The 22,629-nt window shown below is 39.3% G+C and overlaps 2 protein-coding genes across 5 annotated transcripts in view; both read left to right on the forward strand.

Annotated features, from left to right (window-relative positions):
• The first annotated feature begins 547 nt into the window (after positions 1 to 547).
• LOC131099493 (L-rhamnose-binding lectin CSL2-like) lies at positions 548 to 6,821 on the forward strand. Of its 2 annotated transcripts, none has more exons than XM_058046050.1 (9): positions 548 to 627; positions 711 to 740; positions 952 to 999; positions 1,102 to 1,234; positions 1,996 to 2,102; positions 2,492 to 2,536; positions 2,631 to 2,763; positions 2,857 to 2,966; positions 6,674 to 6,821. In XM_058046050.1, the coding sequence occupies exons 1-8, from the start codon at positions 603 to 605 to the stop codon at positions 2,963 to 2,965; spliced, it is 630 nt and encodes a 209-aa protein (XP_057902033.1). In that variant the 5' UTR covers positions 548 to 602; the 3' UTR covers position 2,966; positions 6,674 to 6,821. The 2 variants fall into 2 exon arrangements, with proteins under 2 accessions (XP_057902033.1, XP_057902032.1); XM_058046049.1 differs by lacking the exon at positions 6,674 to 6,821 and adding an exon at positions 5,726 to 5,807.
• Positions 6,704 to 22,629, forward strand: part of LOC131099441 (band 4.1-like protein 1) — a 58,494-nt gene continuing 42,568 nt past the window's right edge. The window contains exons 1-5 of one of the 3 annotated variants that reach the window (XM_058046045.1): positions 6,704 to 6,847; positions 8,878 to 8,978; positions 9,111 to 9,141; positions 11,394 to 11,535; positions 11,617 to 11,744. The gene's annotated coding sequence lies outside the window, so the exon portion shown is untranslated. Of the gene's footprint in view, positions 6,848 to 8,877; positions 8,979 to 9,110; positions 9,612 to 11,393; positions 11,536 to 11,616; positions 11,745 to 13,930; positions 14,153 to 22,629 lie in introns of those variants that run through there. The other 2 variants (XM_058046047.1, XM_058046044.1) reach the window with 2 other exon arrangements.

Genomic DNA, 22,629 nt, shown 5'->3' on the forward strand with positions numbered 1-22,629 from the left:
ATATATACAAATATACATATATACAAATATACAAATATAATATAATATATTAAATATAATCGATATATACAATATAATTGATAATAATAATAATATAATTATAATATAATAAAAAAATAAAAATTAGACAAATAATTCAAGGTGGACTGTTAGAATTATAAGCGTAAAATAATGTGTGTGTTATAAAAAAAAGATATTCTGGCAGTTTTGTTAACTCAATGCGGCCCACGAGTCCAAAAGTTTGCCCACCCCTGGTGTAGAATCTGCAGAAACCGCATGTGTGTAAATGTGTCTTTTTTTTCCCATAACAATAAGAGACACACATTGCAGTGAGAACATCATCAAAGTAATTATTACATTATAACACCTAATTATCAACATAATAGCCGGTTGTTTTACACATGAGTTCTTGCACACGGGGTCCTTTTACCAGAGTTTGCATTTCATTATTGACTTCTGTTACACAATAGTACAAATCAATGTTTTTATAGTCACTTCAGGGCATGGTCCAGAATAATATTTGAACACCTGTTTTAATTCAAAGCTATAAATACCGTTAGTTGGAGAGTCACTCTTCACTTTGCACAGAATCCTGCAAAACCATGATGTACTTCAGCGTTATACTCTGTAAGTATAGTACCCACTTAGTAATATTATTTTACCGTGAAATATTGCAAAGTGTTTCTCTAATGGTGCTGTTTGTTTTGTAGTGCTTGCAGCAGCGCTGCATGTGAGAGCAGGTAATAATCATTTTTTATTTGTGTACTATTATGGTTTATTTTACTGACCCACAGCACAATGTCCATCCATCCACCTGACCACCGTGCGGCTAGTAGTAGTAAAAATACCATGAAACCAGCTGCATTTATATGTTTATCAAAATTTATGAAATGTTTATGAAAGTGAAAATATATTGATAGGGTGAACCAGTGTCCATATTTGTCGTGACAGACGTAATGACCACCTGCGAAGGAGCCAACGTCCAGCGTATCTCTTGTGGTGAGATTCTCATGCACTAACACAATAACACAATAGCAAATAGCACAGCTACTCTCGTAGTGACGATACTATGTGGTCCCCATCTTTCGTCTCGTCAAACAGCCTCCGGGGTCCTTCGGGTGAACAGCATTTTCTTTGGACGTGAAGATTCTTCGACCTGTGCTGAGGGAAGACCTGCAGACCAACTCACAGAGTGCGCTGAGGATGATTTTACGGGGAATATCTTCAAGAACAGGTACATCACACCCATCAGCAGGGAAATTATTAAAAAAAGAGGGGGGGGGGGTGAGCTGGACCCGTCACCTGTCTATCACAGGTCAATAATATTGTTTAAAATTAAATTAAAAAATTAATTAAATTAATTAAATTAATTAAATTAATTAAATTAATTAAATTAATTAAATTAATTAAATTAAATGTTAAAAATTATTTAAAAAAATTATATTATAAAGGCAGGAAGTACTTCACCTCGTACTTCAAAAAAAATATTTATTTAAAAAAAAAAAACCCAAAAAACAAAACTTAAACTATATTAGGAAAGCAGGAAGTGAACAAATGTAACAGTTACTGATTGTAAAAGTACCAGATGGAGGGGTAGGATTTAATAAGATTTGCTTCTTCCTACTCCTTTTGGACATGTGGAACTGGGAACTGATTATGTGATGCATTCAATTGTAATCTGATGCATGTTCAAATGAAATAAAACCATTACCATTCCCACACGGATTTTCACCAATGCTAGATATGCTCACTTTTTGAGGTGAGCACCAGGAATAAAATCAAATCTGAAATACTACAAATAACTAATGTTAGCAGATGGAATTGTCACAGGTGTCCTTGCATGAGTACTCAACCTGTTAGTCTTTTTTAGATTATAATATTTGCTGAAGAAATAAACACTCTGAGGCATCAATCAACTGCAATAAAACACTTGTCCGGAACCTTTGAAGAAGCAATGACTCGATTGTACATGACGTTCTCTCTTTGTCCCTGCAGATGTCATTTACACAAGGAGTGTGAAATCCAGATGCATGCCTGGGGAGCCAGTCGCTGCCCGGGAATCCACCGATATCTTAAGACTACGTACACCTGCATACCAACAAGTTAGTGCCTGCTTGGACTGGCGTACAGTTTTACAGCTTTCCGCTAACAGTATCCGCACTGGCCACACGGCCCCAAAAAGCATGATGGAACCACCACCAAATGTTCCTGTGGGTAGTGTGGAATGCTGTGCATAATAACTTGATTTTAATTTAATCAGTCCACAGCATCTTATTCCAAATTGAAGCTGACTTAGCCAACCTCAAGTGACTCTGTTTGCTTCCATTTCGTCACTACGTAAATCATAATGCAGTAGAACATAAGTAAGTTTCAGGGGAATATCAGTTGCCTCTCACAAAAAGAAAATGTAACGGAGATATACTAAATACTTCTTTGGGATCGGGCGTTTGGGTTTATAAAAACATCTTTATTTGTTTTTTGTTCTTGCTAGAACGTGCTGTGGCCTGTGAGGGAAGCGCTGTTCACCTGCAGTGTGGTAAAGTCACATTTCAATTTGAACCGGTAGACGACACGAGGTACCCGCGTCATGTGACTGGCCTGTGGAACCACTCAGTTTTTTTTTGTATCAGATCCAGGCAAGACGATATTTGTGCTGCATGCTGATTACGGCCGCAGTGACCACACCGTTTGCTCTAGCGGTCAACCTTTGTTTCGCGTCGAAAATACTCAATGCTCGAGACGTACTTTTAAAGTTGGAGAGAGGTAATCTTATTACGCAATCACTGTCAATCAACTGCATGCTGATTTAACATCAGCAGTAATTTAGGTGCTTCCGTGTTTCTTTGTATGGCACAGATGCAACGGTAGAAACGCATGCTCCGTCTACGCCACCAATGACATTTTTGGGGATCCCTGCGAGGGCACGCATAAGTACCTGGAGGTGGAGTATCAATGTACCAATTAATGTAAGTACTTCTGCTTCTCCTTCTCTTCAGAACCTTTTAAAACATCAAGTGGAATATCCTATAATATAAGCTTTGGTAGGCTCCATACCAGGGGTGCTCACACTTTTTCAGCATGCGAGCTACTTTTAAAATGACCGAGTCAAAATGATCTACCCACTACAAAAATGCAAAACATCTATTTATTTTCAAATGTATTGAGGATTATTTGTACGTACAATGTATGTTGATGTACCTTACATAACCAAATGAGCCAATATTGCAAAACACACATAATTAACTATTAACATTTTTTGTAATTACCTGAGTTTACTTTGATGACTTGCACTGAATTGAACCAGCCAGGGATGCATAGTCCGGACAGTAGCTGCTGATAGCCAGCCTCAAGCACACTTCCAAATGTTTATCAGTCATGGATAATATCCGTATCATAATATCCGTATAATATTCCATATCCGTATGGAAGTGATATGTTTTTTGCCTTTTTACTTGGTCCAGTTTTTGCCTTTATACTTGGTCCAGCTCCTTCACTCATTTTAGTGACCATAAACTTTAGCGAGGGCTTTAAAATCTCGCAATTCGCCGACTAGCTTAGCACTTTGCATCGTTGTTTACGCATGAGCGGTGACCTAAAGGTCAAAATTCAGTTGTCATCTGATTGGTTGTCCTGTATGTCAATCAAGTAACGGGGATGGATGATAGGCTGACATCGTAAGTTCTGCTGCACTTAGAGACGTCGTTTGATTTGATTGGTCGCCCGAAGGGCAACATTCAGTTGTCATCTGAATGGCTGCCCTGTATATCAATCAAGTGACGGCATTGACGCGAGGATGATATTTTTTTAATGTCACGCCACGATCGACCAGCGATCGACCAGTACCACCTCCGCGATCGACCGGTAGATCGCGATCGACTTAATGAGCACCCCTGCTCCATACGGTCTTATTTTACAAAAAGGGTGAAATATGTCAGTGAATATACTACTAATATACAGCTTCAATAACCAACAAATGGTAAATGGTCTTATATTGAGTCCTATATTCATTTCGAACATACTTACATTGAGGGATTTTAGGGCTAAAATGTGTAAAAAAAACAAAAACCCAAATTAATCTATCAAGGGCTTTGGGGTCTTTTGAAAACTGCCATGCAGATTTTTTCTCCTCAGCAGTCAGAGTCTGAATCAGGCTTCAGAATGGACTAAAGTAATCATGGAAAACTTACCGAACATTGCACTTCATGCAAGATGCGTTTTTATTGACAGCTCCTCCACAAAGCAGGCGGTTCTCGTCTTCTCCCTCACGGAAAGTTGTGTGCGGCAGTGAAATAAAACAGAAACGGCGGTTAGCCCAGGGGTGGGCAAACTTTTTGACTCGCGGGCCACTTTGATTTAACAAAATTGTCCCGGCAGGGGGGGCAGAATATATATTTAATACACACTATTTTACAGTTCGCATTGAATTATTAGTCTAATTTTATCTGTAAAAGTGTCATACTATCAGCTGTCACTATCAGACCACAGCAAATACCGAAATTTAATTTTACAGTTTTGTTTTTTCTGAATCAAACATCCGACTTGACTTATGTTGCCAGCTGTTGTTAAAATTGTTAAAATTTGAAATATTTAGAAGCAGTTGATGTTTGCTAAATAATCACTAATAAATACAATAAATCACTATATTGACAGTTACTATGGTACCCATTATGCCATGGTATGGTCATATCACCTCATACTTCGGTACGTGACAAAAAAAAACAACTAAAAAAAACCTTTAACCATATTAGGAAAGCAGGAAGTGATCAAATGATTTTGTCATTGTAGGGTCACATCACCTCGTACTTTGGTACGAGGTACATTATTTAAAAAAAAAACAACAAAAAAAAACCTTAAACTGTATTATGGAAAGCAGGAAGTGAACAAATGTAACAGTTACTGATTGTAAAAGTACCAGATGGAGGGGTAGGATTTAATAAGCTTTGCTTCTTCCTACTCCTTTTGGACATGTGGAACTGGGAACTGATTATGGGATGCATTCAATTGTAATCTGTTGCATGTTTAAATGAAATTAAACCATTACCATTACTATAGAAAGCAACTGGCGGGCCGGATTCAAACGCTTAGTGGGCCGCATGTGGCCCCCGGGCCGTAGTTTGCCCACCCCTGGGTTAGCCTGAACTAATTCTGCACCACAGAACCGCATTTTGCCAGATTGTCCCCCGACCGTCGGGGTGGCCACTGAAAGTCACCAAGGGTGAAATACCCCATGAATGATACGTATATCCACTTCCTTGTAGGGCAAAAACAAGCTCCAAACTAATTGCATTGCAAAAACAAAATGTCACGGTGGTAAAAATTCACTTTTAGTCCGAAGACCAGAAGATAGGCTTAAGCTTTCTAGCTCGGGAGCTGAAGTATGTAAACAAAGGTTTGATCAAGACGTGATCAAATACGCTGGCATTGATTGGCAGAGCCAATGTCCATCTGTCCATCTGTCAAACTCCAACCATTAAGGTTTTACAGCCTTGGTTTGATTCTCGAGTCAATACGGTAAAAGGTCTGTACCTTATCGGTTCAATACGGGTGTTGGCAACCCTACGTGACACAGCGACATCGATCGGAGCTTCCTTAAAGTATCGTACTCAGGCGTATAAGTTGCATCATTCAAAAATCCACAATGACTATAAGTTGCATTTTTGTATTTCTTTGCTTTATGCTGCTTTTATTTCTAAAGACTAGTTGCAATTTCTTTTTTTGTCTGCAGTGGAACGTGAACTTTGACTCTTTGCACGAGTCGACACAAGATGAAATAAATAAAGTGATCATGTGCCTCGTCATTCTCAAAACTCAATGCCTCTTTTTTAGTGATCACACCGCTTACACTTTGCCCACGTGTTGCTATACCAAACATCCAGGCAAAAATTAAATTAGCAGTCGATTGGATTTATGTCGAGCCTTTAATCAAACACTTTCCACTGAGAATTAGGTGTCTCACGATAAAATCAGTTCACTGGACACCGAGTTCAACCACTTCAGTTCGAATTACAGCTCGGATCTTTGAAATGAACCACAAGAACGGGCTTGATTATTTTTTTCCCTCGTCTTTTTTTTAATGTAAAAAGGCGAAACCTCCATCACTTGGTGTACAATTAATAAAAGTGACATTTGAACAGTAACATCATGTTAGCTTAGCATTTTTTGTCTATAAATTCAAATGCTTGGTGAGCTGCATGTGGCTCCCGGGCCGTAGTTTGCCCACCCCTGATTTAGAACCTGCAGAAACTGATGTCTTTTTTTTTTTTTGCTTCTCAAAATTCCATGACAATAAACAGGCTCTAGTCACACACATAACTGTGAGAAATTAATTATTACGTTTATAATAGTTAATTATCACCATAATAGCTGGTTGTTTTACACCGATTTCTTGCACATGGGGCTCTTTAACCAGAGTTTGAATCACATTATTGACTTGTTACACAATCGCACCAATCAATGTTTTATGTTGACTTAAAGGCAACGTCTGAAATAATATTTGAACACCTGTTTAATTCAAAAGTATAAATAAATCAGTCGGAGAGTCGCTCTTCACTTTGCATAGAATCCTTCAAAACCATGATCTTCTTCAGCGTTATATTATTTTATTATTATTTTATTATTATTTTACCGTGAAATATTGCAAAGCGTCTCTGTCATAGCGCTGTTTGTTTTCCAGTCACAAGTCCACGCAGCAGATCAAGCGAATCCATGCACCTTTAGAGTTGCAATGCGCTGTAAACAATGAAGATTAAAGGCAACGATCGGTGACTGATGTGCTAACATAACGCAAGTCACCATTCAGGACCATATCCACCACACTGTCAAAAGCTCTGACCTGTTTATTATTCAGGTTAGTTCCTCTTGCTGCCGTTGACCATAAATGCTGTCATTTGCTTCTTAATGTCTTCACTTGTCCCCAGGGTCAGATTCGGTCTGTACAAATGAAGAAAAACGACAATGTGATGTACTTCCCGACATGGAACTTTGGCCTTTTGGGAAATAATTAGTCATTTTTATTGAAACTGACTTGCTCAGGGTGAGAAGTCCAGCTACCCTCATGACAGTGTTTCACACTCGGGCACTGACACTGGCGCCCTGTCAGAGTTCAACGCCGTGAGAAAACAAATGGAACGCTTGTTTTTAGAAAAGTGTAATTGTGCAAAGTGAACTTGCCAAGTTGAGGATGAGGAGCGGAGAGAGTGTGCTGTCAGGTTGGACGGCGTAGGTTTTAGTATTTTCTTCCCTTCCCTGCATCTCAGACGTTTTACCTTTTACCGTTTTACCTCCGCCGTGGAATTCGATATTCACTTTGCCCAGGTCCCAGTCCCAGGCACCAAAACCACAGTAGACGACAGTAATAACACATTCTTTATTTCCATACTGGAAGAAATAACAAGCTTCTGAAGGTTGACTAAGGATCATCAATATAGAGTAGTTACTGAGGAACTAATGAACTAATGACTAAGGCACATCAATATAGAGTAGTTATTGAGGAACTAATGAACTAATTACTAAGGTACATCAATATAGAGTAGTTATTGAGGAACTAATGAAGAATTAATGAGAACTAATGGCTACGGCACATCAATATAGAGTAGTTATTGAGGAACTAATGACTAAGGCACATCAATATAGAGTAGTTACTGAGGAACTACTGAACTAATTACAAAGGCACATCAATATAGAGTAGTTATTGAGGAACTAATGAAGAATTAATGAGAACTAATGACTACAGCACATCAATATAGAGTAGTTATTGAGGAACTAATGAAGAAATAATGACTAAGGCACATCAATATAGAGTAGTTACTGAGGAACTACTGAACTAATACTAAGGCACATCAATATAGAGTAGTTATTAAGAAACTAATGAACTAATGACTAAGGTACATCAATATAGAGTAGTTATTGAGGTACTAATGAAGAACTAATGACTAAGGCACATCAATATAGAGTAGTTATTGAGGAACTAATGACTAAGTCACATCAATATAGAGTAGTTACTGAGGAACTAATGAAGAACTAATGAGAACTAATGACTAAGTCACATCAATATAGAGTAGTTATTGAGGTACTAATGACTAAGGCACATCAATATAGAGTAGTTACTGAGGAACTAATGAAGAAGTAATGGGAACTAATGACTAAGTCCATCAATATAGAGTAGTTATTGAGTAACTAATGACAAAGGTACATCAATATAGAGTAGTTATTGAGGTACTAATGAAGAACTAATGACTAAGGCACATCAATATAGAGTAGTTATTGAGGAACTAATGACTAAGGCGCATCAATATAGAGTAGTTATTGAGGAACTAATGACTAAGTCACATCAATATAGAGTAGTTATTGAGGAACTAATGACTAAGGCACATCAATATAGAGTAGTTACTGAGGAACTAATGAAGAACTAATGAGAACTAATGACTAAGTCACATCAATATAGAATAGTTACTGAGGAACTAATGACCAAGTCACATCAATATAGAGTAGTTATTGAGGAACTAATGATTAAGTCACATCAATATAGAGTAGTTATTGAGGAACTAATGACTAAGGCACGTCAGTATAGAGTAGTTATTGATGAACTAATGGCTAAGGCACATCAATTTAGAATAGTTACTGAGGAGCTAATAAAAGTAGTTATTGAGGAACTAATGACTAAGGCACATACATTTAGAGTAGTGACTGAGAAACCAACGAAGTACTAATGAGGAACTCATAACTAAGGCACGTTATGAAGAACATAAAAAAAACAGATATTGGATGAATGTTTCATTCCATTTAAATCCGTGAAGATTTTCTGGTATTGATCTCCTCTTTGAGCTGAGAGTTGTTTCTGAGGAACCTTTGTTCTCATCATCCTCGATGTGTCCTCAGTGCAGATGGAAGAGTCAAAGGAGTGCAATGCTGACCTCTAGAGGCAAAGAGACAAATTGATGGCAAGTTCCAAGTTGACTGCAGAGGGAGGAAGCCCACAGGTATGCATGATTGATCTCCTTCTGCTAACCACATTAGTGGAGAAGTTCAAGGAAAAGTGCAAATGTCCATCATCTGCAATCCTTATGTGAGACCTTAACTAATGCATCCTCTTTTTTTTTTTGCGTCCTTAGATTGTCCTTAAAAACAGCAAAAAAGAGGCAGGTAAGTGAGACACACCTATTCTATGTTCTACATTTTCCAATGGCAGATACTGGAACAGATGGTTGGAGTGGAGGTACAGAGGTCCTGCATCATGCTAGAGCCTTTAGGGCAATTTATATACGGTACCCCCAAAACTCCACAATGTGGACTTGGTCAATATCACTGACTCATAAAAAAACGCGTGTACTTGTTGACTCTCAAGGATTTCAAGCAAATGGGTTTCGCAACATATGAAACATCTCAATAAATCTAATTTCATTTGTGCTTGCGTTGGCGTGGAGGCCAAGCGGGGGGGGCACCAGATCAATGGTTCAGTGTTTGAGGCATAAAAGGAGTAATGTGCCCTAGATAGAAGGCTTGTTTATGCCCCAGCGCCACGCAGCTGAGGGACCCGGGCAGCCATCCATGGCCTCGACAATGCAAGATGGAAAATCATTCCCATCGTACTGTGCATCGTCTTCCGTAATCCGGTGAGATTCCACAACATTACAAAGACTGCATCATTTTGTATCCGCTCATTTCCCCTGAACGAATGAAATAAACAATTTATAAAGACATAAAAACAATACCTAAGGTATTTCCGCAAGAGCTTAGCCATTGCTTAATTATCTATTGTGTTCTTTGGTGGTGATAAAATAAAGGCCCGAGGCACAGACTGCAGTGTGTGAGTGGAATAAAATTGTTTGCATAATTAAATGTCTCCGCACCGTCTCAATATGATGCATCAATGACGTTTGTGTTCTATGACCCAAAAAGATCATAATTAGAGGCTTCATTACGGTGTTCCCGACGCGTTATTGACATATCTGCCGGGCTGCAAAATGAAAAGCATGAAAGTGACCTTTGCTTACTTGACATTTCTCGTTTTGCTTGTGATTTTTTTTTTTTTCTCATTCAAAATAAATCCCTGCAGCACTTTACACGTCCGTGTGAATTACTGCGCCGGATTGTATAATTGAACTCTCCAGACTGTCGTCAAATGAGCATCATTCAAGTTTTCATTACTTAAAGCGGTTAAATTGACTGACCGTAGTTGTCAGAAACATCCTCGGCGAATTTAATTTATATTCTCACGTACGCTCTTCACTGCCTTCATAAGATGTGCTGCTGGATTTAAACATTTAAAAACGCATATTTTTGCTTTTTTTAATTGTTTTTTTAATGTTAAGACAGGTTGCTCATTTCATGAATAACAAAAAAGAAAACAATAATTCAACTTACTTCTTAGTCTCATTTCTTTATTTTGTTTTATGAACTGAAAAATGTTGATATGAAGTACATGCACGCTATCCTTCATCAGGAAAAGTTATGATACTTTGTTGTAAGAGTCTGATCCCCTTCTGGTGAGCTTGGGTACCGTAATCCTCCATCTTGGCAGTCGCATTTATCCATTCATCATATCATAAAGATATATTTAATCCTGCTCTCCAGCTGGTGCTGTCAAAAAACTAAACACTGGCTTTACCTCTTTATAGAAGGATGGCAGTGACAAGCACGACCCCCCCAAAATCTCCACTTATGCCTCCATGCCAGAGTTGCATTGAACTTGTATTGATTAAGGAGTTGAGCCATAGTTTATTCCAGTGGTGTCATTAGGCCTATTTTAGGAGGTTTAGGAGGGCTAAAATGTTCTTAAGTCCCCATAAATAATTTGATATTTTTTATTAATTTTTGTTTTACAAAAAAATTACAAAAAAATTACTAAAATTTTAAAAAAAAATTGTTTTACAAAAACTTTTTTGTAATTTTTTTTGTAAAAAAAAATGTAAAACAAATGTTTTACAAAAAAAATTTGTAAAAAAAATTTCGTAAAAATTTTTTTGTAAAAATAATTTGTTGTAAAAAAAATTTTAGTAATAATTTGTAAAAAAAATAATAAAAAATATCAAATTATTTATGGGGACTTAAGAACTAGTAAATTTTTAAAATAAATAATAGTTATAATAATAATAATAATATAATAATAATAATAATAATAGTAAAGATTTTTTGTAAAAACTTTTTTTTTTACAAAAAAAAAAATTTACAAAAAAAAAAATTACAAAAAAAACTCTGACAACTTTCATATAATAGGGCAAAAGCAGGTTCTTGTTTGTTATGTTTTTTTTTGTTTTTTGGAGGGATTTTCCTAAATTTCTTGGTTTGTTAGGGATCTTAAAAAAAAGTGGAAAAATTCTAGAAACATGAGGTCGGGGTTGGGTCAGCGAAACATTACATTTTGACCGACAACATTCTTGTTTTCTTTTTCCAAGCCCAATCCTTGTCACCGGAAGCAGTGGCGTGGAAATGATGTCATGGCATCCCTTCAAAGCCCCGATGAGGTGTCCATCCAGATTGCTGCAATGTCACCCCGTCACAAAGTTGGCATGAAAAGTGACCGAGACATCGATGGAGGTCCGTGGCGGCAGAGCGTTGATATTTTGAACAGATGAAATGTCACCTGGTTCAGGAAGTCACGGATGGTTTCCCGTGCAGCTGTGAGGAAGCTGTACTGTCGTCGTCATCGCACACGGTGGAACATGACATGCTGACCCCCATGACCTCCATGACACCGTGCAGATATGGAGACCACTACAGAGATGATGCGAGATCCCTCACACTATGTAAGAAAAGCCATTTTTTTCCGGAAGTATTTTACTGCTTATAGAAATCCAGGCTCCATGAATCATTTTGACAACATATTGTCCTTATTTGCTGTCATTACACAACCCCCCCCCCCACCAACCCAAGAGAGATACTGCATTTTCCATAGTGCGTTCCACCACCAGAGGAAAGTTCATGTGATTGTGGAACAAATGCAAATAAGGAAGTAGCCGTGTCCGGGTCAGCAGATAGCAAGAAGGGACGGCCGGGTAAAAGCAGCACACAGGGAAGAGACAGGATGCTGCTGATGTCCTCCGAGTCTTTCTCCAAACTCTGGGAACCAGCAGCTGGACCCACTTTATCATCTCAGGGGGATGAGCATATGGTTTACTGAAAAAAATAAATCATACATCTCTCAAGTGGACCCCACTAGGGATAATATGGTAATGAACTAAACAGTGTAAACACAAGATGAGCTTATTAAATATGAACTACAACTTGAATACATTTGATTTCATCAGCTAAAAAGGTAAATCGGTCCCAGACCCGACTGTGAAGTAGGATTCCTTATTTATAAATGGAATATTTTCATAAATAGAACATAGAAAATGTTTTTTTTAACATTATTAGAGCCCTCTAGATGTGAAATAACACCCCTATAGTCACAGTTACACTCCAATTAGCCAATATAGTCGAGATACTAAGAGTAAATAAGCCACTTTTGTGCCTGCTGAGATGGGAGGTGACCTGAATTATGTAATTATGATGATCTATTTTCACTTGATTTGCCTGTGGATTTTTTTTTTAATTCAGCATCAGTATGGGGATAGTGAGAGGCTAACACAAATATTTGAGTGTTTTTTTTTGTAGTCATATCCACTACCGTTAAGCCTAAAACCTGCCTCCACACAAAAAGTATACGGGAAAGAAAAAAAACAAAAGCCAACAATGACCAGATTTAATGTTCTCCAATTAAGTGTACTGTTGGATGTTCCAACTCCAGTAACACATCCAATTCCGTATATGGCTAGCTGATGCTAACAGACTGGAACTGAGTACTACAACGGGGGTGGAATACCACTTTACAACACAAACATCCAAAACGAACATTAGAACATTTCCCATAATTTTGTGTGGGTCGTACCGTCCTTCCTTTAGCAACAATAATAACCTTGTGTTGCTGAATGTTGGCTAGTTAGCTTGCTACGCTAGCTAGCTTGCAATGATCCCATAACCTGTACAATGTGCTATAAACAATAATAATAATGAGTGTAAAAGTGACTATTGGGGTGGTATTTCATGTTTATGCGGCTCTAATAATGTTAAAACTCGTATTTAGAAAGTCATAACGCTGTTTTGTAGGTATATAACTACAAAAATATTCTTTATACCAACACTGAATGCTACTTTGTGATAAACGGGGATGACTGTATTTGTATTTTAGTTAATTTACTTATTTTAATGCTTCAAAATACTTAATTTTGGCAACAATATGTAATAATAGACCATATTTAACACCAAAACAATGATTTATTAATCTATTTTTGAAAAACCAGGTGACAACTGTGGTTCCTTTTATTCCCTTCAAGATCACTGCAGTGGCGAAAACCACACGAATGGCAGGAGTGGGCGATACAGATACATAATTTTGGTGTCGATTCGATACCAAGTAAATACAGAGCCAATATTGTCGATATTTTATATATATAATTTTTAGCAAATTTTGTTACGTTGCTTTTATTTTGTATATCAGAATAGAGAACTTTATTTCAAAATACCGATATCAAGAATACAACGTGAGCAGCACAACCCAGAAAAAGGACACAGATTGCAGTACTTCAAAACAAACAGACAAGAACTGAAATATCGAGCTCATTAAGCTAGTATCGATCCGATACGGGTGGCACTATGGTATTGACATTGCCGGTATTTGTATCGATCCGCTCGCCCTCCACTATGACGTCCGACTCAGTGATGCAATCAAGAGGAAAGTGCTGACGACACAGCGCGAAATAACAGCAACCCTTCTGATGTAGTTTGAATCCCGAAATCAGAGAGAGGGCCAACTTTACGTACAATGTGACGGCTTGTAAATATCCCAGTTAGACAGGAGGCACAGCTGCTGCTGCTGCTGCGGATGGAAATGCGAGTACTTGCTGATGGCCGGATGGAGATCTCGTCATAAAAAAAAAAATGAGGCAAGCGTCGTTTGGCTTTTACGCATAATTCCATGTATACATGTGTCTTTTTGCTCTCCGTTTGACAGCGTTCCTCCCTCTTTTTTTTCTCTCCTCCTCCGCTCCCTCTCTCATTTTAACCGGTAAAACACACACACACACACACTCTTTCTGTCATACCCGGGGAATAAAGGCGGAGGATTGCCTTAAACACCAACGCTGCCCTCCTGGATGTCTTCTTATCTAACACGGTATGTTGAATAATATTCCTTTCTCTTCAATGTGTGTCGTCATAACATGTTTTGGCGCAAAATCTCTTGTTGAATGTGAGTCCTTCCTGCGTCCTAACAATTGCGGTTTTTTTTTTTTTTTTGCTGTGTTGTGTCGGTGCTCATGGATAAAAAATGGCTCCACTGCTTTTCCAGTGGGAGATGTCACAACACGTTGGGACTTTCATGCTTGCTTTCTGACCTCCACTAGAAGCGGAAGGATGACATAGAAGGATTTTTTTTTGCGGCTAAGTGCCAATTGGAGCGTCTTTTCTGCGCCTTCCGTGTTGTTTATTATCATCATGTGCATGCAGTAAAGGCTGGGAAGGAGCTCTTCATTCTTGGCTTCTTATGTCACAACCAAGTTGTGTGTAAGCCTCGCTGATCAGCTGTTTCGGTGTGTGCCCAAGCCTGTCAAACACACCCACTTGTAATTACACACACACCCTCACACACACACACACACACACACACACACTGCTACTGGGTCATATTCACTGCATACCGTGGCTTTGAATTTTCACAGGTGAAAATCCATTGACTGTTTTTCCTACAAGCTCAGACATGCATACGCTGTTTTTACTTATGTGATTCCCTTCTTATTTATCACTTATTATTCTATTCATTTTACGTTCTATATTAACACATCGCTTCTACAATCACACTAAGGTATGGCATTCCGGGTGACCCGAAAAAGTGCTTGGCGTCACTGACCCGTCGCTGCCACGTGACTAGAAATTCATTCATTCATTCATTTTCTACCGCTTTTCCTCACAAGTGTCGCGGTGGGTGCTGGAGCCTATCCCAGCTGTCTTTCGGGCGAGAGGCGGAATACACCCCGGACTGGTGGCCAGCCAATCACAGGGCACATATAGACAAACAACCATTCACACTCACATTCATACCTATGGACAATTTGGAGTGGCTAATTAACCTAGCATGTTTTTGGAATGTGGGAGGAAACCGGAGTACCCGGAGAAAACCCACGCATGCACGGGAAGAACATGTGAACTCCACAGGGGGGTCGGTGACCAGAAATTGCAAGCCAATATCATATTTGAATATTACAACTGTTTGCATCTGTTGTGGAATGGGCAGATTTCCCAGCATGCTTTGCCGTAGTTAAATGATCACCTTTGACTGTCTTATGCCTCTTTAAGGTGTTATTTGGTACAGAGTGTAAGAGTTAAAGTGCACACTTATTAAGAATATTTGTGGATTTTGTGCTATAGACCAGAGGAATCGTCATCTTTTTTTTTTTACCGCAGTCCGAATGAAGCTGCAGTGTGAGCCCGATTTGGCCCCCAGGCCTCAGTTTGACACGCGTTCTATAGTTCTGTCATTTTCAACCAGCGATGCATTCCCGTTTGGATGCAAGTATTTACAAATCCTGCACCAAGTGGATGCATATTGTTTTTCAATCCCAGTGAAATTCTGACTGTGGTAAAATTAGATTTTTTTACTGTATGTGTAGATGCTGCAGGTTTGATTCCCAGCCAGGGAAATACCTCAGGATGGGCAACATTAAACTACATCAAACGTGCTCCTGACTCACTGTGGTGAATCCAGACGGGAAAAAGCCTAAAGACGTGTATCCGTTCCTATTTTTACATACATTGTACCTCTTTGTGATGGCTGAGACCGAGGACACGAGGGAGTTAACGCCGTTTTCTGTTGGTGTGCAACATATGTGCGCTCAACTCAGTTGCATTAATTGGTTGGTTTGGCAACCAGTATAAGCACACAATGGGTTTGTATGGGGGGGCTGACAGGAACGCAAAAATGATGAAAACATGCAGTTGGTCTTCTCTTTCTTTCTGTAACAGCTTGACTATCTTGGCCTTCAGTTCAGCGCTCTCGAATTAAATTAATTCATGAATGGACAATCTCATGTTTATTATCATATTCATTTTTTAAAGGTTATCATATCTCACTATGATTGTTAAGCACTAACACAACACACAGATACACGTGTGTGTCCGCTGTGTCATGCTAGCCTCGTCTGCGCGCATTCGAGTCTACAAACCTCCGCTCTTCAGTAACTGGCTTTAACCTTTCATAACAGCAGGACCCCCTCCCGGGTACCGGGGGTTGCCGGGTCGTGTGTTGCTACGGTAATTGCTCAATATCCATAAACACAACATGTAACTAGAAGAACAGTCGCCAGTGAACCTAACAAGCTTGTTGTTGGATTGTGAGAGGAAACTGGAGTACCCGGAGAAATACCAGAGAAAAAACATATTTTGGATCTTTCTTTTTGGTGCAAAATGCCTCAGGCGTTTGCGGTGTATTCATACTGTATCATAGTGTGAGACTTGTAGTGTGAGAATACATGTTCCTGTGTGTGAATTTGCAATTCAAACTGACATGGATGAAGTGTCCGATGAGCTCCTCCTACTTGAACCTTTCTCATGTTTCCTTCCTACATGGGCACCTGTGTTGCATATTTAATAACATAATCCAATATGCATATTGATAAAACTTTGTAGGAAGATCAGTGTTTCCCACAGGACTGCAAATAACGGATGATTTGGACAGAGGAAATCTGTTGTGGGAGACAAAATGATTAAAAAAGCAAAACAATTATGTTTAAAACTACAAATTAAATTCTGACATAAAAAAACTGCAGTAGTCCCTGGTCGTTGGGAAGAGCGTCAGCGTCTCCAAAAGTTTCCACTAGATTTGTCACAATCTATCAGGGTTTGATTCCTGGCTAAATATATCAACAAAGTCACAAATTGGCAACGGTGGACCCTCGTGCTACCTGTTCTTATTCTCTGTCATTATGGCAGCGTGTTTTTCATATGATTACATACGTAATTGGTGCTGTCAAGATATTTCATCCGTCATCCATGCATGCCGAACTCTTACTCCGTCATGGTCACCACAACTATGTTGTTCACGGAAAAACAAAACGTGACGATGCCAAAAATTGCACGGTCCAAAAATTTTGTACGTGTGATTAATACATTAATACTCATAAGTGTTTGCTTTCCAACGCAGCCAAGTGTGCCGCATTTGTCTTTTGGTTTAGAAAAGGATTCATGGCATAATGTTCGTAATTGGAATAGCCTTGTTAGCATCACGAGACAAGCAATACGCAATCATAACGCATATGATGCAGTATACTTCTATACCACAGTACGGCATTATTAAAAGAAAGCATCTCTGGGAGTGTCAGAGCATTTACCTAATGAAGTGCCAGGTGAGTATACATGGACATTTAATTGAGTGTGGATCTGGTCTTTAATAGTGCAGACTAAGCATGGCTAACCCCTCTGTTGTGTTCGATGCTCATGCGGTTGCATTGTGTGCCTGATCAGGGCTTCAGTGTCAGCAGCGGTACTTACTCGCTAGCTTTTTCCCTGACTGCACCATTCAGTCAGGATGCTTGGAGAAAAGGAGACGCTCTTTCATGCTTTATTTCTCACCTCAGAATGATATCTCTATACAGCATTGCTGTCTTTCAGATGGGGCGGGGAGGGGAGGTAAGGAGCTTTCCCCCCCCCAGCAGCAGCAATAGTCGCTCAGATAGTCTGATGCGGTGAGTCAGCAGGTTCTCCTCTCCTTTTCTTCCCCCCCCGTTCTTGTTTCTGTTGTATACTCCCTGGCTCTCGTTTTGACTGCTGCCTTTGAACAACCCCCCAGACTCTCAAGGATGAGCGTTATCGTGTTGTTGGCTGTCTTTGATGTGGTGTAGCGATACCCACAGTGCCTTGCTTATTTCAGCTTCTCCACAATGAGGCGGAACCTCCAACAGAGTTGGTTTGTGTGGGGAAATGGCATGGCTGATACATCTTTTAGGTTGTTTATTTCTACTGCCGTGTAAAAATGCTTGTCTCTCCATCTCATATATTTTGATGTTTTTTTTCACAAGATTTTGCATACTGGAGCATTTTACCTCAAAATACGCTTGTGTGATTGGCCCTGGTACTCCGGCTTCCTCCCACATTGCAGAAAAATTCATGTTAGGTTGAGTGACGGCTGAATTGTCCTTAGGCACTTTTGCAGTTTCAAGTATTCCGCAGGTATTCCACAGTATTCCACACGACTGCGATTCAAGTGTGGTGCTGATACTCTTTTGTTTTTTTGGTTATGTTTGCTGATATTCTTCTCGCTATGTTTGCTGATAGCCTTAAACACAGACGTGGGTCCGATCCCTCAAAATATGCTTTAATGATTGGCCCTGGTACTCCGGCCTCCTCCCACATTCCAAAAAAATTCATGTTAGGTTGAGTGACGACTGAATTGTCCTTAAGCACTTTTCCAATTTCAAGTATTCCACAGGTATTCCACAGTATTCCACAGTATTCCACACAAATGTGGTGCTGATACTCTTTTGGTTATGTTTGCTGATATTCTTCTCGCTATGTTTGCTGATAACATTAAACACAGACATGGGTCCGATCCCTCAAAATACGCTTTAATGATTGGCCCTGGTACTCCGGCTTCCTCCCACATTCCAAAAAAAATCATGTTAGGTTGAGTGACAACTGAATTGTCCTTAGGCACTATTGCAGTTTCAAGTATTCCACAGGTATTCCACAGTATTCCACACGGCTGCGATTCAAATGTGGTGCTGATACTCTTTTGGTTATGTTTGCTGATAACCTTAAACACAGATGTGGGTCCGATCCCTCAAAATACGCTTTAATGATTGGCCCTGGTACTCCGGCTTCCTCCCACATTCCAAAAAAAATTCATGTTAGGTTGAGTGACGACTGAATTGTCCTTAGGCACTTTTGCAGTTTCAAGTATTCCGCAGGTATTCCACAGTATTCCACACAAATGTGGTGCTGATACTCTTTTGGTTATGTTTGCTGATATTCTTCTCGCTATGTTTGCTGATAACCTTAAAGCACAGACGTGGGTCATGGATCGGAATTATCATAAGTGGTTTTGGCAGTTTTTTGATACGTTGGTATTGGAACCTCTTACCGATACTGGATTGGCTCAATCCCAATATTAGACCAATGTTGTGCCTGGTGAATAATATGCTATATCGGTATTAGAAATGGGCTAAGGGAATAAAATGTTGTTATTAAATGATAGGCACAGGTAACAATGAAGGGATGAAAATGGGTCAGAATAGCTTCTAAGGACGATATAGCAACAATAGCATCACCGTGAAGATAACTAGCCTGAAATCCAGTACTGTTGCTCTCTGATTCTGAAGATATGACATCTATTTTTAAAATAACTAGTATCCTCCGGATTCCTCCGGAGTGCACTACAGCGGTACACTAATTTTACAGATGAATTCTATTGAAATGAAGTACTTTCAAGGGTCCTTGTGGCATTGTTTATTACATGACTAAATGCACAGGTGACTCCCAGTCCCGTTTGGCCAGCCGTGCTTCTAAACTTGTCAGACTGGTTGCAAGGCTGAACGGCAGTTGCAGTCATTATGCTCATCGTCTGTGTGCTCAGCGTGTTTACAGACTTCAGTCTTTTGTGTGTTTACATGCTGATGATACCGAGATGTTTACCTCGGAATCTTGGTGGATTTTATATGTATTCTCGACCCGCATCAGCATTCAGATTTGTCTGTAAGGACTAGACTTAGGTTGGGCAGTTTTGCTCAGGGCAAAAATATGGGAATCGTGACTGGTTGCTGGAAATGTAATCTCTGAAAAGAGATGCCCTTGAGTAAGAAACTGAATCTCAACTGCTTTGCATCTCTTTGTTGGTGCAAGTCCATAGGCTCTTCATTGTACATGTATGTGCGTCGAGGTCAGGCGTGGGCAAACTACGGCCCTCGGGCCTTATACGACCCATTAGCTTTCTAATTCGGCCCATCCCAATGTTTAACACCGAAGTCTGCGACAGGATTTGCAATGCTGTTTTTACAGCGAGTCTTCAAGTATCAAAAATAAGTCCAATTAGAGCAGGGGTCTCCAACAGGTGGCTCACCAAAGGGTCAAAGAACATTTGCTTCAACCGGTCAAGTTCAGACTTTTTATAACAATTGACCACCAAATAGCATAAAGACAATGACCGTACTGCTTTGTACCCATGAAGTAGTTACCAGACATCCAAATAAAACACAATTAATTCTAACTGTGATGAAAGTTGGGATCCTCTGTTCTTTCATGGATTGAGGCTCGGTCCAGGGGTTAGTCTGACTTTGGTCTTCCTGTGCTGGTCTGGGTTTTTCCCGGTTCTGTGACCCTCCGTTCAGGATGAACCCTGCCTCTTACCTGCCAGCGCTACGCATAATGGATAAATACATCCTATCTTGTGGTCATTTTACCAGGGAATTGAACTCCTTAGATACACAATTAATGATAGTGACTATTGCAGGTTACAATATGATATTTATTTGAAATGCAGACTGACTTGTACTGCGTGAAATTGACTGAGAAATAGGTGGTTCCTCCAGGATGTTAGCATCTACACACCGCTAGGCATTGGCTAGAAAAATAATTGGCATGACAGGTGGCATGCTGTTGATCCAAACAAACAGTTCTTTAAATGCCAGAGACTATTAAATTCCTTATTTAGCTGTCGTCTGGTTTTCTGGCTCACGTGTCGGACTAAGTTTACTATCCCAACCCAGTAGCACAAGCCACGATAAGGTCGTGTGTATTTGTATTTATTTTGACGTGTACAATGGAAGACATTAGTGTTAGCTGGAGAACACGAGTGCCTTGGCAGAACTCTGTGCTACACTCAGCTCCTTTTATGTCTTATGTTATCTGGTTTGTAGCTGGTTTATATGTGGTTTGTTTGGCAACATATTGCACTTTTAGGCTACAAAAAAAAATTAAAACTGCATAAAATCACTGGTGGGAAGTAATCTTTCAATTTCAATACATTGGTATTGCGATCTTCTTGGGTTGTGCTGAAATTTTATCCATCTTAGCTAAATGAACTAAGGAGCTTTAAGTGATGTGTCGTTCCAAGTCTCTTCTCGCCTCTGTGTGTGCTTACAGTATTTGTTTTTTGATAGCTGGTTCACACCCTGCAAAGCATTCTTTTTTACTTCTGCTCACCTACACACTCCGCCTGTCAATCACTTCACTCACACAAGGTTGTCGCAGTATTTTTTCAAACTGTCATACAAAGCTTTCCATACACGTTCCCATTCAAAGCTTGCCTCGTCAGTTGGACTTTTTTTTATACAAATCTTTCAACATCACACGGTTCTACCAAACACTACAGCCCGCAGATTACGTTCTTTGCTGTACTGTTCAGTAGCTATTTTGTCAATAACACATTTACTCAATTTTCATTTTCATCTTCACAAATATCTGGCACTGAGAGCAAAAGCCGACAGAATCAGAAGGCTCTGAATATTAAATACTAAAATGTATACTCGCTAAATTGGTAACACTGGTCCTTCTTGCTACGTCTTCTTTCTCTCTGGCGGACCATGTTGTGCGTGTGAGGTTTTAAGAAGCGAGTTAGGGTGCCAACTTCAATAAATAATGTATTTATCTGGATGCTATGAAAGGAAGGAAGCTCTTCAACAGTTTGTTGAAGATTTTGTAGCAATTTATTGATGTATTGCATCAATAAATACAAGCATTTTTTCATTCAATTAACGGACACTTTACTCACTAACCCAAAAAGTACCCATACTAGGCTGGTAGAAAAAATGCAAAATGTAAAAAAATGGAATTCCGAAAATGTAAATGGAAAAAACGGAATTGGGAAAAAAATGAAAGGGTTTTTAATTGCAGGTGTGCATTAATTAGCTGCCTGTTTTTTCCTGGTTTTATATCTTCAGAACACACAGAAAAGAGAAAGACATGTATGTCTTGTATAAGGACCGTGGATGATGCACTATTTCCTCCAAATCTAAATTAAAAATGTCCTCAATCAATAACCCAAATGGACCATTCATTGGAACCAACACATTTGGTACCCGGCGGAGAATCACAAAGAAAAACAAGTCCAAGCTTAACATCTGTTATTGTGTGCTTAGCAGACATTGTATAGTCTCTTATAGCCGCCCGCCACTTGCTGCTTCTTTTAGAATCACAACCATGGCAACAGCATGTCCCCTGTTAGTTAGAAGAACAACTATCATCCACTTTTATCCACTTTTTACAGAAATCACTCTAGAATTGTCCTTGATTCTGTGTAACAAATTCAAAACATCCAATAGTTTGGCTTCAGGCTCCAGCGAGTGTGCTAAAACTAAAACGTAACACAACGCAGTTGTAGTCTATTTGTGTCTAACTCCGAGGCAAAACGTTTCACAATTAGAAACGCTGCATCTAATGCAATCTCAATATTGAAGAAGCGGGAACAGAAGCCCCGTGGTGGGATTTGTTTTGGTGTCTGCTAAGGTAAAAGCAAACCTTTTTGATGATTTGGAATTTTAATGCCGTGAATGCCTCTGCCAAAGGTGTGAAAGGTATTGTTTTGTTCACAGTTTGTTTGTTCTACACAGAAGGATCTGGATCAAGATGTAAGACAGCAATTTGTTAGTTTGTAATCGCTTTGGGATA

The sequence above is a fragment of the Doryrhamphus excisus genome, chromosome 1 (assembly GCF_030265055.1).
Source record: "Doryrhamphus excisus isolate RoL2022-K1 chromosome 1, RoL_Dexc_1.0, whole genome shotgun sequence".
Lineage (NCBI taxonomy): Eukaryota > Metazoa > Chordata > Actinopteri > Syngnathiformes > Syngnathidae > Doryrhamphus > Doryrhamphus excisus.

What these genes read in the sequence shown, in the direction of transcription:
- LOC131099493 (XM_058046050.1), top strand. Translation starts at nt 603, where the DNA reads ATGATGTACTTCAGCGTTATACTCT. An exon ending in GTACACCTGCATACCAACAA is followed by an intron (nt 2,103 to 2,491) that starts GTTAGTGCCTGC and finishes TGTTCTTGCTAG; the next exon opens with AACGTGCTGTGGCCTGTGAG. An exon ending in ACTTTTAAAGTTGGAGAGAG is followed by an intron (nt 2,764 to 2,856) that starts GTAATCTTATTA and finishes TGTATGGCACAG; the next exon opens with ATGCAACGGTAGAAACGCAT.